This window comes from Leptinotarsa decemlineata, unplaced genomic scaffold (genome assembly GCF_025532065.1).
Source record: "Leptinotarsa decemlineata unplaced genomic scaffold, Ldec_3_MD MMD2_tig00026328_RagTag_RagTag, whole genome shotgun sequence".
NCBI classification, from domain to species: Eukaryota; Metazoa; Arthropoda; class Insecta; order Coleoptera; family Chrysomelidae; genus Leptinotarsa; species Leptinotarsa decemlineata.
The window spans coordinates 35350083-35365601 of NW_027412688.1; the positions used below are offsets into that span (position 1 = coordinate 35350083).

The following is a 15519-nucleotide window of genomic DNA, read 5'->3' on the forward strand; positions in this document are numbered from 1 at the left end:
TATATATATTCCGTGTCTATCGTTCCACTATCAGTAGATTGATGATAAAAACGTATTTGTGTTTGGAAGATCGCTAGAAAAATATCGCAAATTTAAAATGATGTTTTTAATTCCTGATGAAATGTTAGAAACGATAACCTGCAGCCAGTGTCTCAAGTTTTTATCGATTGGTCCTGTTAAAGTTTACCGAAATAGAAAATTCAAGTGCGGACGGTGTGTCAAAGACAACGATTATGGTGTAATTTCCAAATGTGGCTTGATACTTGAACGGGGATTATTTAAGTGCGTGAATAGATTCGATGGATGTAAGCAACTCCTTGCTTTTGACAAAGTTGCTGAACACGAAGACACCTGTAAAAGCACTACTTATGAGTGCCCTATTTGTGTGGAGGCTACAAACATCCCAACTTTTCTGATGATCGGACACTTCAAAGAGAAACATCGGGGTTGTTTTTTAGAAAAACCTTGTTTCAAAGTGGATTTAACTACATCCAGACAGGTACACTTATATCAAAACGGGGACAATCTTTTCTTCGTTGAATGTCAAATTACTTCAGAAGATGTGGATTTGGAAGTATTCTTTGTTGGAAATCACCAACAGGCCGAGTCAACTAAGGTTGAGTTTATTATTCATAGAAGGAGCAACGGTATTGATAACATGGATATAAGGAATCAGAAGTGCTCATCATATCGTTCAATTCAGTCCATGAGTATTGCATCAATAACATCTATATTAGAAAGTGAATTTATCTTTGTTGAATTTCAGCTGAGTTGTCCTGTAATTGTAGAATTTATAAATGGTCAAAAACTGAAATCTAATTCAAAACTTGCGAAAAATCATGACAAGAGAGACTACTTGAATCAGTGGCTGGAAAATTATACAAGGAGAAAAAGAAAAATTTCATTTGGCTTCACTATGCTGAAATTTAATTACAATGTTGAATTGAAATGGAATTCTTTAAGTCTCTTGCAAACTATTGGAAAGAAAAAGAATGAAATCGTTCCATTTTGTTACAACTGTTCATTCCCAACTCCTCTGAGGCAGAATTATCTAGAAATCACTTCAAATACTTACCAAGTTTTGTGTTGGCTTTGTGAGAAATACTATGAAACTAAAAAATTCGACATGAAATTTTTTCACAGTGAAAAATTATTTGGGACTATCATTTACGACAATTTCCTTTTGTATACTTGTGTTTGGAATTGCGGAGCATCATTTCCATGGCATCAAATATCCAATCACGAAATTCATTGTCCTCATCAACAAAATCAACAGTGTCCTGTACCGCTGTGTTTGTATAGAGGAAAACTTTACCATTTTCAAATACATTTCAACCGTTTTCACCATTCAGATGAATTGAGTTTGTACCCACGAATCGAAGTTGGACTTCCAAATTCACCTTGTTCCGTGATGATATACGTCTGGGTGACCCATACTTTTGTCTCGTTGAATTTCAGGTGGGACAGAGATCAGTATCACATTACTATTGGGGAAAATAGCTGTGGCTGGATTCGACCTAGGGCTTTGTTTTTTATTGATGACTGGATGAATTTTTTAGCTGTTGCTACCCCCGAAACGCCTTTCACTTGGAAAAGTGAAGAGAAGTTATTCATTAAATGTTATTAAGGCAAATAAGACACTTTTCGAAGGTATATAATATAAACAAATATAATATAAAAAATGTATGTAAATTTTTTTTATTAATTTTTTTTGAGAAAGAATATATATATATATATATATATATATATATATATATATATTATATGCGAGCGCTTTCGATAGCTGGCTGTGCTGTCATCTTCAGAGCCTTTTAGCACAAAGAGAAATGGAGACAACAATCTGCAAAAATGAATGTCTTTCAGGTGTAGTTTGGTTTCTGTAATAATTTTTATAATTAACTTTTAGTATCATGTTTCTAGTATCATTTTATATTGTCTTGATTGTTTCCTATACAACTTCATATTGTCCTTATGGAAATGAAGAATTATTATTATTCAGCGGCGGCTCGTCAGAGGAGGCAAGGGAGGCTTAGCCTTCCCATAAAATTTGAGGCTATTCATCGTAATAAATACAAAGATATTGACAAATAATTATGATTATTTTTTTTCTAAAAATGCTTGATTATCATTACTTCACCATTAATTTTTAATATAAATACATAATATGCCCGAAAAAACACTATCACTCACTACGTAGTACGTACCACACTGTATCCTGCATCAACAAAACTCAAACGCACCGCCCATGAACGAATAAACCATCAACCCGAAATAATGAATGCCATATGTTGCAAGGAAGCCAAGCCTCCGACCACTTTAAAAAACACAGGCTCTACGAGACCGATCCAACCAGCGACATACGTCTCGATTTGTAATTTCAGTTGCAGAAATTATAGCGTTAGAGGAGGCTAGCCTCCAGTTGGTCTCCGTTAGTGTACGACTGCGTTTGTTTTTTATTTAATTATTCGGACGAGTTGCCGTAACGGACCGGGACTGAAAAATATTTCGGTAAATCGTTTTAGTGTTTTTTGATAATATTTGTTATTTGTATATAAAACAGGCAGTATTGTATTATAGCAGTGCTTTTTGGTAATATTTTTAATGTGTTTTCAAAGTGTTTTCTTTCAATTTCAAGGTGTTTTCAGGTTTTCACTTTTCGGTAAGTTTTTTTTTTCGTTTATTATGGATAAGTTGGACAAAACTGAAAAATCTCACGATATAGTCGATTGGTTGCTGACAAATAATTTTATGTCTTTATCTTATTATAATAAATTTTCCATTATTAAAACTCTGGAAAGGCCTCAACCAAATTTTATTTCAATTAAAGCGTCAGGTAATCGACAAAATCGAGGACAATCGACGATAAATGCGATTGGTTATCCGAATACCAAACGTGGTCTAAAATAGGATACTCCGATTTAAAAAAATTACCTCGTTCTACAGAAAGACATTTTAAATCTAAGGAGCATATATTTTCGTCTTGTAAATTAAAATTGTTTAGCAAACAAAATGTAACAACAGCTTTAGATACAGCTCAAAAGAGGCCATAATTTCGTTTAATAATCAGGTTAGGGAAAATCGATCGAATTTAGAAAGACTTATCGATATTACCATTTATTTGGGTTCCCAAGAATTAGCTTTTCGTGGACACAATGAAACCGAAGATTCGATTAATCGCGGCAATTACAAGGAACTTTTAATGTTATGGGGCAAATATGATTCACAATTGGGCACATTTTTAAACGGTAGCGTTTTTTCGGGCATCTCAAAAACCATCCAAATGAGCTTATAGGGAAAATATAAGCAAGGAGATTGAAAGTGTTTCTTTTTTTGCATGGAAAATTGATGAAATTACCTATATTACCTGCACATCACAAGTTTCAATCGTTTTTAGATATGTCAAAGATGGTAATGTGGTAGAACGTTTTATGGGTTTTCATGATGTTTCATCTGGGCGCACAGCTGACGATTTGTTTAACTTTTTAATTTGTACGTGTGACACCTATAATTTTAGGCAAAAGTTAATTGTGCAAACCTATGACGGGGCTGCGGTCATGGCCGGCCATTTAAATGGTTTACAAACTAAAATAAAGTCCATAGCTCCTCATGCACTTTTTACGCATTGTCATGCCCATGCCACAACTTTAGTATTAAGCAAAGCGTGCAACAACATAAAAAATTTCGCGCCTCCGGCGGGCTTTTCTGAGAGTATATAGTCTTTATGACTTTAGCCTCCCCTGTTCTCCAATGCACGAGCCGTCACTGTTATTATTAATAGGTGCTAAGATAAAGGACTTGAATGGGACACCAGAAAATCAGAAGGATCAAAAGCTATTTGTTGTACTGATGAGGAGTAAATTATCCAAAACACTTTCGAAATTCAGAGGATTCCTTCTGTTGAAAAATTCATATAAAATTTTCCTTGTGATATGTGGTATCCTGTAACGGTCAATGTACTGAATTTTGAATTTTTTTTTCAAAATATCAGTTTTTTTATTTGAAATTGAAACACGTCAACAAGCATTCCATTCATAACTATCATTTTTATTTATACAAACGAATCAATCGTTTCCAATATTTAAATTACATAATTTTTTCTTCACTGTTCTCCACAGATGAGAGTACATACTTGATTCATATACCAGTTTGGAAAAATGAATTAAGAGAGCAATTATCTAATAACTGTGCCGACAATTTTATTCACTAGGTTCCGTTTTCACCACATCCTCGACCTCCACTTTGAATGCGGAACTGTGATTAACAATATGAGTTTTCCTATGACAAATCAAATTACTTTGCTGAGTGAATCGTCTGAAACAAACCTTGCACTCGTAGGGCTTTTCCCCTGTGTGCACCCGTTCGTGCTTTGTCAAATTAGTTCTACTGGAAAACTTTTTGGGACACGTCTTGCATTCAAAAGGTTTCTCCCCAGTATGCGTCCTCTCGTGCTGTGTCAAACTGTCCTTTCTCGAGTAACTCGCTGAACACAGATCACACTTATAGGGTTTCATGCCGCTATGGATTATCACATGCCTCTCTAGGTCGCACCGTTTAGTGAAGCTGCTGGGGCATATCTTGCAGGGAAAAGGCTTCTCGCCTGTGTGGCCTAGTTCGTGACCTACCAGATGGTCCTTTCTTGTGAAGGTCTTGAGGCACACCCGGCACTGGTAAGGCTTCTCACCTGTAAATAGATTTATTTATTTATTTGTATCCAAACAGACCAAAGGTCTAATTACATGGATAATGAATATAAAATAATCTTCACATTTCAATAATTATAAATCGTGAGAGTCAGTTGTGTACCTACTTGAAAACTTTGAGGTTGAATAGCAATGAACTATACAGTGCTAGTCAAAAGTCCCCTCCCCCCCTCGTATCTTTGGAACGGGTATACTTATAATGATGAAATTTGGAGGGTGGAAATAAACGGATGTAGGCTTCTTAACTGGTCATAACAGGTGACGCAATAGTCATAAATGACGTCACAAGGCCACTGTGACCAAAAATTTTAAATGGGACCCTATGGCAAGTGACAGCTCGTTTGAAAGGTATTGAAAATACCTATTCAGTCATACCAATTTTGTTTGGGTTTCGGCTGATTTTGATTGATAAATTGAAGAAATACAAAAATTATAGTTTCGCATTTAATTAATAAAGATTTAAGAACCAGTTCTTATAATAAGTGTTCAAAATGTGCTCCATCTACTTCCTGGCAGTAATGTATCCTATTGCTAAACTCTTGTCGTACTCGTCCCAGTGTGTCAGCGGAAATTGCCCTACATTCTTCAACAATTCGTTGTTTCAGAATGGCAATACTGTCAGGTGCTGTAGCGTAAACCTTAGATTTCAAGTACCCCCATAGAAAAAAATCTAATGGTGTAAGGTCCGGTGACCGAGCTGGCCATTCGATCGAACCTCGTCGTCCAATCCATCTACCACGATATTCTTCATCTAGGTAACGCCTTACTGCACCGTAATAGTGTGCAGGAGCACCATCTTGTTGAAACGTTATTTCCAAGTTGTCGAATTCATCTGGATTATCTTCTAGAATTTCAAGAATTAACGCCTCAATATCAGTTTGTAACATCTCCAGATACAATTCACCGGTTAAGTTAGCATTGAGAAAAAGAGGCCCAACTATGTGGTTTCCCAAAATACCTGCCCAAACATTTACTTTTTCTGGAAATTGAGTATGTTTTTCACGAAAGATGTGAGGATTTGTGTCACTTCAATACCTCACATTTTGAGTGTTAACATTTCCATTGAGAAAGAAAGTACTTTCGTCACTAAAACAAATTGTCTGTATGTAGCCTGGTTGTTGGTTCATTTTATCGGACATAGTTTCACAGAATTCTAGTCTTCGGTCGGGGTCATCATCTGAAAGTTGGTGCACCATTTTTAATTTGTATGGATGAAATTTGTTTTTAGCCAACACCCTATGTACTGTCCTTTGACTGACTTCACAGATAGACGCAACTTGGGCTGTGGAAGAAGTAGGGTTCACTACCATTTCTCCAAGTATGTCAATTTTTTTGTCATCACTAATTGTTGGTCGACCAGATCGTTTGGCATCTTGAACACTACCTGATGCTTCAAACTTCCGAAGAAGCTCCCTCAAATAAACCCTCGATATAGGGCGATCGGGGTACCTATCATTAAACAGTCGTTCCGCTGCATGGAAATTGTTTCTACATTCACCAATTATTAAGATAGCTGCTACTTTGTCGGCTACAGTACGTACCATTTTGCCTATGTAAACACTTAAACGTCTCGTTAAACAATAGCTTAGGTAAATTTTCAAGGTATAAACACTTTTGACAAGTAGATAATTCAAACACGTCAACCTTTTTGACAATGAACCAGAGGCGTACTTTAAAATCTTTATTAATTAAATGCGAAACAATAATTTTCGTATTTCTTCAATTTATCAATCAAAATCAACGGAAACCCAAACAAAATTGGTATGACTGAATAGGTATTTTTAATACCTTTCAAACGAGCTGTCACTTGCCATAGGGTCCCATTTAAAATTTTTGGTCACAGTGGCCTTGTGACGTCATTTATGACTATTGCGTCACCTGTTATGACCAGTTAAAAAGCCTACATCCGTTTATTTCCACCCTCCAAATTTCATTATTATAAGTATACCCGTTCCAAAGATATGAGGGGGGAAGGGGACTTTTGACTAGCACTGTATATACTCTGTTATTGAATATAGTTGTGCAATAAAATCGATAATATGTAAATTAGCTTATCATTAGAAAATAATATTCAAGCACAGATGAAAATACTAAATATAATAAATTTGTATGCGTATCAAACAGATGTAGTCAAGAAAAAATCTAATATTGCTCTACGAAATACTCTCTGAGGTAGAGTCCAATCTAAATCTACTAGCACACTACATGTATTGGCCAGTCGTAGCATGGTCACAAGAGGGGATCTGTTCGTTGTAACTACCAACGGAATATTGAATGGATAAGTTCTCCGAGTTCTACGGGAAGGGACATTGAATCTCAGTAATGATAGGATTCCTGGTGCATTTATCCTGTTGTTTATTACATTATACAAAAAATACATCATGGTGAGGGATCTCCTAGTTTCTAAAGAGAGAGAACTTTGAAGTCATGTCTAAGTTGATTTGATCTGATAATTTCATAGTCAGCTCTAATACGGTACTGTTTATAATATAGATACCTGAGCAATTTATTTTGTATTTTCTCCACTGCATTGATTGTGGACCGATATTCACTTGACCATTATATACTTGCAAATTCCAATTTAGGTCTTACAAGTGAGTAGTATAATAATTTTATAGTATTGTTATTCGTAAAATCCCGAGTTTGTCTAATAATGAATCCTAACATTCGATTTGACGATTTAACAATATTTTGAATATGTTTGGCAAACGATTAAGTACTGTTGTAAGTTACCCCAAGATCTCTAACCTCAGAACATCTGTGGAGGACTTCCTCATCCATCATATAATCAAAATTAACAGGATCCTTCAAACGAGTTATTGTGATGATGCTACATTTGTTAATATTAAATTTCAATTTATTTGTGATGCTCCACTCATAAATACTGTCGATGTCCCTTTGCAGATTAACACAATGCCTAACTGTTTGACTCTGTTTATATATTTTCAGATCATCGGCAAAAAGCAAACATTCAGAAAATTTCAAAATGGAAGGGAGATCATTTATGAATAGAACAAATAATAGTGGTCCAAGGTTAGAGATATATAGATGTATTCGACTACATTACCCATACATATATTTGTAGCAAGTCAATAAAGTGTAAAATATAAGAAATTTAAGCTAATAGGAATAATAAACAATACGGTTCAAAAAACACACTAAGCAAAAAACAAGAACATGGTATTTTTAACAAATTGAGGCACAAGATCATACATATACTGTTTGTCCAAAATAAGGACAGACATCGTTTTGAGGTTCAACTCAGTACACCTCGAAATTCACTGTTTAAAGTATAATCATTACTATTAGAGAAACTGTTTTATGGTCAGTGTGTTTCTCAAATTATTTGTAAGAGGTAATATTTCATGGATTAGGTTTTATTGCATTTGTGTTGAGATCTTCCTCAATCACAGTTTCATCGGGTGTACCACAGGGTTCTCATTTAGGGCCATTGCTTTTCAACTTATTTGTCAATGACTTGAAAGATGTTATTCTTTATAGTGAATTTCTTTTGTTTGCTGATGACCTGAAGATGTTTAAAGTTATTCATGACTCAACTGATACAAAATTATTACAGTATGATTTATCTAAAATCAATCAAAATCAAATCAATCAGAACTGAAAACAACAAACACAATCAGAGATTTAGGAATCACTCTCGGCCCAAAAATGTCTTTTAAACCCCATATTGCAAATATTACTTCTAAAGCTTTAAAAATGTTAGGTTTCATTCTTAGATCTGCAAATGAGTTATCTCTCACTTCAATAAAAATCATATATTGTTCAATTGTTAGATCAATAATCGAATACAATTCAACAATTTGGTGCCCTTCATATCATGTGGATATTGATATGCTTGAAAGTGTTCAAAATAAGTTTTTAAGGTACTCTGCATATCGCACACCTAGATCTAAACAGGTATTAACTCAAAAAAGCTATTTTTCTAGAAAAGACGAAAAACTTATTCCCGTATCCCTGTACGCAGTAAAATTTTTCTGAATGATATAATTCTTTTCAAATGCAAGGTCAGGAAAGATGTTGTAAGATTCTCAAATTTTATACATACATTAGGGCTAAAAATTTGATTTTTGTAGTTATTTCATTTTGTTTAATAAATGTGTGTGTATTTTTTTTATTATTTTGAGTTGAACCTGTTTTGTTGAATTGAGTTTTGAGTTAACTCTCTTTTGAAGTAGCAACATGAACTCAAAATATAATAGTATTTTGAATTGTTTATTATAGTCCAACTCTTAGAGCAACTCTTGTGACTAACAAAAGGGCAATATTGGCAGATTAGTTAGAGACAATAATACAAGTATTCAAATCAAATAAATTTTTATTCAATAATAATATGAAAACTAACTAATGATAATCCTCGAATTATAAAAATACTCAAAATAAAATTAACTTATACCTTGGAACATAAAAAATATACTTTCTGCTCTATAATAATTTTTTTAACTGTATATCTAAAATATAATATTGGCACTTTCAGATCACATTTTATCAAATTGTGTGGGCAAAAAGATAATAAACAGTATAAAAAGAATACAACAGTCAATTAGTTATTATCGCCCAGAACGCCTTTATAATAAACATCATAATATGATTTCGGAATAACGTTTTTAACTATCAATTCTTTTATGTCTTTTCTTTTTGCATCCGACAATGCAATTTTCCCTGTGTATGCCTGTGTTAAGCCAATTGAAAACAACGATAGATCTGTGGCCGTCCCGGTTTCCCTTGCGCGGAGAACCCGCTTTCGCACACAAGCTTTTCTATATGCTTCTTCTTGAAATGATGTTTTGTAGAAAAACGCTTCAGGGTGAGTTTTTTCAACTTTAAGAATCTTAATGTCATGCCACTTGATCGGACTTCTCTCTTCGTCTATACTGAAATTGGTGCCCCACGATTCTTGCAAAGCTTTGACGTCATAAAACTTATCATGAGTCATTTCTACGACTGTGTAAGGTTTTCCTGTCTTTTTTGCAGTAACAATCAACGTTTTATACTGCTCTGGTATGTAGATGGGACCGGACTGCAAATATCTTTTGATCTGCTTTTCAATTACACTATGCACATTATCACCTTCATTTTGTGAGTGGCCGCGTATTAAAAATTTGTGAGTTATTGACTTAACTCTCAATTTGTTGACGGCGTAGGCATATGTAGATAATAAAAACTTATTTTTTTGTTGACCACCACAATTATCCGAATAGAAAATAATATCAATTTCTCTATTCGGATTCTGGTCTGCCTGAGATTTAATATAGTCAAGTATACAGCTCCCAATCTCAACAGCTCCTCTCCTTCCTTCGGTTTCATCCCAAAAGTAACACAAGACATTTTTTGCCCTTAAATCACTGATCGTAAAATTGAAGCAGTTAATCCTGGATTTATAAAAGAATAAGGATACTTTTCCTTTAGGAATTTGCAATACAGCTTGCAAGTCGTAAACTGCTACGATGGTACCATCGGTTCTATTTTTGTCATTTTCTTTTTCAGATCTTGCCAAAGTCTTTTCTTTCAGATGCTGTTCATATTCTTGACCTAACTTGTGCTTTTCTTCTTCATCTGAGTTTTTGTACCTTTCGCACAGATCACACTGATCCTTTTTCGGCACGAAAAAAGATATGTTGAATTCCGTGTTGAATATCCTATTGAATGTTGAAGACGTGGCAAAAGTTAAACCATCAGTTTCACGAACTCGTCTATAATCTCTGTAGATATCGGCCAATGATTTATCACTTGAAATAAATTCTCGAGTGGTTTGGGCTCTCAAGTAGTGAGATTCAATTTTTGGAATACTATTTATAAAATCTATAACGCTTCGTTTGATTTGTGGGTCAATAGTTGGATGATGTTCGTGCTTTCCTCTCAAATCAGCTTCAATAACTCCTGATTCCGCTTTCTTGGAAAGTGCTGTTTTTATCGCTTTATAGCTCAAATCAAGAGTTGATTTGAAAAATGGCTTGCATACTCTAATTCTGGAACCATCAACTTCAAAATAAAAGGCTGTGTTGAGAGCTCGAAAGTCTTGTGTGCTTGAGTATCGATATTTAGGCTTTATTGAATGTGAGTGTCGTACTACAAACTCTCTCTGCCTTTCAAGATTGCCTAATTTCCAAAATGCATCAAAGAGCTGTTGTCTTGACACTTCGTTGATCTTATCTTTGCATTTCAGGCGACATTTTTCTCCACAGGGGGGTCCAACCTTTCTTTCCGGCACTTGTTTCTTCGACTTAGACAGTGACTGGTAGGCTTTTCCAGAATTTCTCAACACTTTGGCGACTTTTGATTTCCACATTGTTGGTTTACGTAGTCTTTTTCTACCTTTTTTTTCTATCAAGGGCTCTACGGTATCAATTTCAGCATTGTGAGTGTTTACTTGTACATTATTATTTTCGGTGTCCGAGCTGCTACTGCTAGTGGTAGATGAAGACGATGAGGCAGATACAACCTTTACTGGTGCTTTACTTTTTTGAACTAGTTGGTAAGTGGGATCCTCATCAGAGTCGTCAATATCACTTTCGTTACTTCGGATTGGTGAAATGTAATAGTTATGTGTACAAGTGTTCTGTTGTTTAGACGTACTCGGAAGAGATTCATTCACCATGGATAAGCTATTAAGCTTAGACGAGTCTTTATCGCTGGTTGATATCTCGGAAACATCTCCTACAGTTTCACGTTGAGTAAGTATAATAGGGGTGATAATTTCTTTGTTCTCCTTTGCTCTTGATTCTTTTACCATATTTACTAAAATTCGTCCACGACTCATTATTTTTCTGAAACAGAAAATACCCATTTTACTAACTGTAAAGTCCTGTGTATTTCGATTGCATGCATACAGGAGCAATATACTACAATCTAAAAGGATCTAACTCAAAAATTTATCAGTAACTACACAACAATCTATGTAGTCGCTAGATGAAAATTACAACATATTAAGATGGAAAAACTCCAATAGGGACTGGTAAAAAACTTTAACTTCATTGGTTTTTTAAAAAAATATAGGAGTCAAAAATATGAGTCAACAAAACAGATCTAACAACGAATAAAAAAAAAATTCAACAACACAGTAACAATTCTAAATAAAATAAAAAACTTTGCTTACCTTGCCAGCGATAGTGGTTCAACTCAAAATGTTGTATTTATTTATTTAGCACCAATTATGAAAACAGCAACAACTTAAAATAATATGGCTTCAATATTCAACAATAGGGACACAACTCAAAATAATTCTACTTCGTTTAATATGCGTACATGCGTTCCGGTTGCAATACTGATAACAACTAGCAATGTCCCTATTTTGACGGGGGAGGATGTACGAACACTGGTTCAACAAAAAAGGACTTCAGTATCATCTGGCGTCGCGTAGTGGAAATATTTTTAATTCTGTTTTATTGGTCGGTAGGTAATGAGATAAGCAATTCGACAGTGAGCATAACTCAAAAAATGATATTTTTGAATTAGCTCCCTTTAGATCTAGGTGTGCGATATAAACTGGGATATCATATTGGTGAATATGACTATAAAATTATATTGGACATTCTTAACTTGAATATTTTGGCTCATAAAAGATTAGAAGCAAACCTTACACTAATTCATAAAATAATCAATGGTAGCATCAATTCCCCGGAATTGATGCTACCATTGAACTTTAAATGTGAATCCAAGGAGAACAAGAAATTTGGAAATCTTCAAAGTACCCTTTTGTCGCACCAACTATGGCCGGAATGAATCTGTAGGTAGAATTTTGAGACTTGCAAATACATACAATGTAGATTTAGAATGTTTTAATTCTTCTTTGGAAACATTTAAAAAGACTGTGAAAAGATTGTAATTCATTATTTTTACGATTTTTTTATTTTATTTTATATGTTTTTTCCTTAAACCTAGCTGTTAAATACATATGTGGGAACTTGTTAATTATCTTGTAAAAAATAGGCATTGCCGTAAATAAATAAATAAAACCGATAACATGTTGACATCACCTGTATGAGTCCTTTCATGCTTTATCAAAACTCCTTTTTGCGAGAAATTCTTTGAACAATACTTGCACTGGTACGGCTTCGCCCCAGTATGGGTTCTTTCATGTGCTACGAGCGACACCCTTTGAGCAAAGCTTTTCGAACACATTGTGCATCCATAAGGTTTTTCGCCTGTGTGGATACGTTCATGTTTCGTGAGTGAACCCTTCTCAGTGAAACTCCTCAAACACACAGGGCATTGGTAGCGCCTCTCTCCGGAATGTATTTTTTCATGTGTCGCTAAGTGTTCCTTTCTCGAAAAACTCCTCAGACACACATTGCATTGGTAGGGTTTCTCACCTGTAACGATAATATATATTTTTCCTATACAAAAGTATAAAATTATTTGAAAATATTTTCATAGGATAACTGGAAACATCAAATAAATTATATAAAAATTACAGGTGAAAACGCAGACTCCTAGGTCCTTCACAAGATATTAAATTCAATTTGACAGTTTGGTCATATATATATATATATATACATTTGCAAAATGAAGACTTTCAACAATAGAAGTCTCACCCCAAGCACAATGACCATAATGATTGGTCATAATTCTTAATGCACAGAATTTTTCAAGGTTTATCACTGATTGTGTCGATATGAAGTCACCAAGAAAGTTTATGATATGATGTGAGACCAAGCACCGTAATTATTGAAGTTGAGACTACTTCCAATGGATTATTTTAATAGATTTAGAATGTATCCATTGGTATAAAGATCATATACTTCTTGAGGGCTCTTTTACTGAAATTCAGTATTCAATTGATTTTAGTATATAGACAGCAGGGCTTCTAGATCAAAACCCCATGTATTTTCTTATGAAGGTTCATTCTGGCAATTTTGGATCCTGCGACCAATCAGAGCGCTCCAAATTGTCACGTGACCCAGACGCATCGTCGCGAGTACACCAATCAGAGCGCTCCAAATTGTCACATGACCCAGATGCATCGTCGCTAGTACACCACACTGGCGCCACCTATGAGTCACTAGCTGAACTATCTATTGGTTGAAGAAGGACACTGTAAACACTAATCTTAGCGCCACCTATGAGTCACTAGCTGAACTATCTATTGGTTGAAGAAGGACACTGTAAACACTAATCCTAGCGCCACCTATGAGTCACTAGCTGAACTATTTATTGGAAGATGAACAACGTATGTTCTGGCCCACTTGGGAGTGGGGGAAACGTGTGACGTCATCGACGCAGGATGGAACGAGTATAGTAGCGATTTAAGCGTGGAACTCCGCCCCTCGGCCCCCTTGGTACTCCACCTAACCTATCAGCTCCCTCGGCCCCCTTCAGTCACGTGATTTTAATTAAAAAAAGTTTATAGTTATGAGATTCGAACCTGGGTCGTCCGCGGCGTAGACATTGTCCTTAGCCTCTACACCATCGTAAGATATTGAAGTTAACTGCGAATGTTGGGTATTTATAGCGTTAGTTTTGTCAGGACCGAAATTGACTCATTCATTATACTTGACAGCATTTTTATTTTTGATTTCCGTAGAATGTAATCGTCATTATCATATTGAAGATAGGAAAATATACTTAGATTTGGGAAATAATTAATATTTCATGTAAAGATGCGTATGTGTGTGTAAGAGCGAGAGGCGCGTGTGACGTAATCGATGCAAAGAGAGATGGAGATTGAGGTTTTACCGGTTGCTAGTGCAAGCAGGTGTTGCCAGTTGTACAATAAATCAATGTTTATGGAGTAATGTAGCGTTGCCGGTTTGAAAATTAAGTTATAGAATACACAGAGTTATCTATGAGTCACTAGCTGAACTATCTATTGGTTGAAGAAGGACACTGTAAACACTAGACTCATAAGACGGCATCTGTCAAATGTCAATACATGCCAGCATGGCAGGTTCGGCGTTGTCAGTTGTACAATAAATCATTGTTTATGGGGCAATGTAGCGTTGCCGGTTTTGGAATTAATCGTGAACTACTCGACGAAAATTGGAAGCGCGAAAGTGATATATTTTATAATAATGAATCAGATTTAAGAAAAAACATTACAGATTATTGAGGCTGTATCGTTTCAAAGTGTGATCCCTCAGTGTTACAAGGTATCTCAAAATACATCATTGAAAACAAAAATGGCGTCGAAGTGTACAGGGTGCGTCAAAATACATCATTCAAGAAAGAACAACAGTTCCACGAGGCTGTAAGTTTTCAACGTGCCATCTCTCAATGTGTATAAGGTATCTCAAAATACACCATTGAAAAACGAATATGACGTCGAAGTGTACAGGGTGCGTCAAAATATATCATTTAAGGAAAAAAACATGTCGATTTGAAATATGATATTAATGTGTATACAAACATGTCGATTCAACAGAAGTCTAGCGTTCCAACATGTCGGAAGTCTCGTATCTTTGTTAACCAAGTCAGCATCATCAGGAGAAAGAGGAGATCCAAAAGTGTCGAGAGGTTGAGCTTAGTGGACTCAACGTGAGGGCGCGAATGGGGGAGCGAAGTATTCGACAATGACATTTCAAAATACGTTGTTTTGCATAAGTTTCGAAGGAAAACGATGTTCCGTACGTCGATGGTGAACAAAAATGGGTAGTATAATGGCATTCAGAGAATACAGACGTAAAGTAGAGGAATTTGAGAGACGTGTCCAACAAATAAGTAAAGATATTCAATTATATGAGGAAAAGAAAATGGTTCTCAAGCAGTTGAATAATTTACACATTCAAGACAAAGTGTTCCAGCCTCAGAGTGTAGAATATGTCGTCAACGATGCTGAAAAACAAATTTTATACTTCCGGCTACA

General features: G+C 35.2%; 2 protein-coding genes across 2 annotated transcripts in view; one reads left to right on the forward strand and one right to left on the reverse strand.

The window, feature by feature from the left end:
• LOC141485552 (uncharacterized) lies at positions 1-12688 on the forward strand. The gene is made up of 2 exons (XM_074182405.1): positions 1-1650; positions 7650-12688. The coding sequence occupies exon 1, from the start codon at positions 98-100 to the stop codon at positions 1625-1627; it is 1530 nt and encodes a 509-aa protein (XP_074038506.1). The 5' UTR covers positions 1-97; the 3' UTR covers positions 1628-1650; positions 7650-12688.
• The window catches only part of LOC111518055 (uncharacterized), a 28642-nt gene continuing 17146 nt past the window's right edge, over positions 4024-15519 (reverse strand). The window contains exons 3-4 of the mRNA XM_023174382.2: positions 12695-13030; positions 4024-4681 (exon numbers count right to left, since the gene is read on the reverse strand). Of these exons, the coding sequence (XP_023030150.2) occupies positions 4197-4681; positions 12695-13030 (821 nt within the window). The 3' untranslated portion in view covers positions 4024-4196. The remainder of the gene's footprint in view (positions 4682-12694; positions 13031-15519) is intronic.

What these genes read in the sequence shown, in the direction of transcription:
- LOC141485552 (XM_074182405.1), top strand. Translation starts at nt 98, where the DNA reads ATGATGTTTTTAATTCCTGATGAAATGTTAGAAACGATAACCTGCAGC.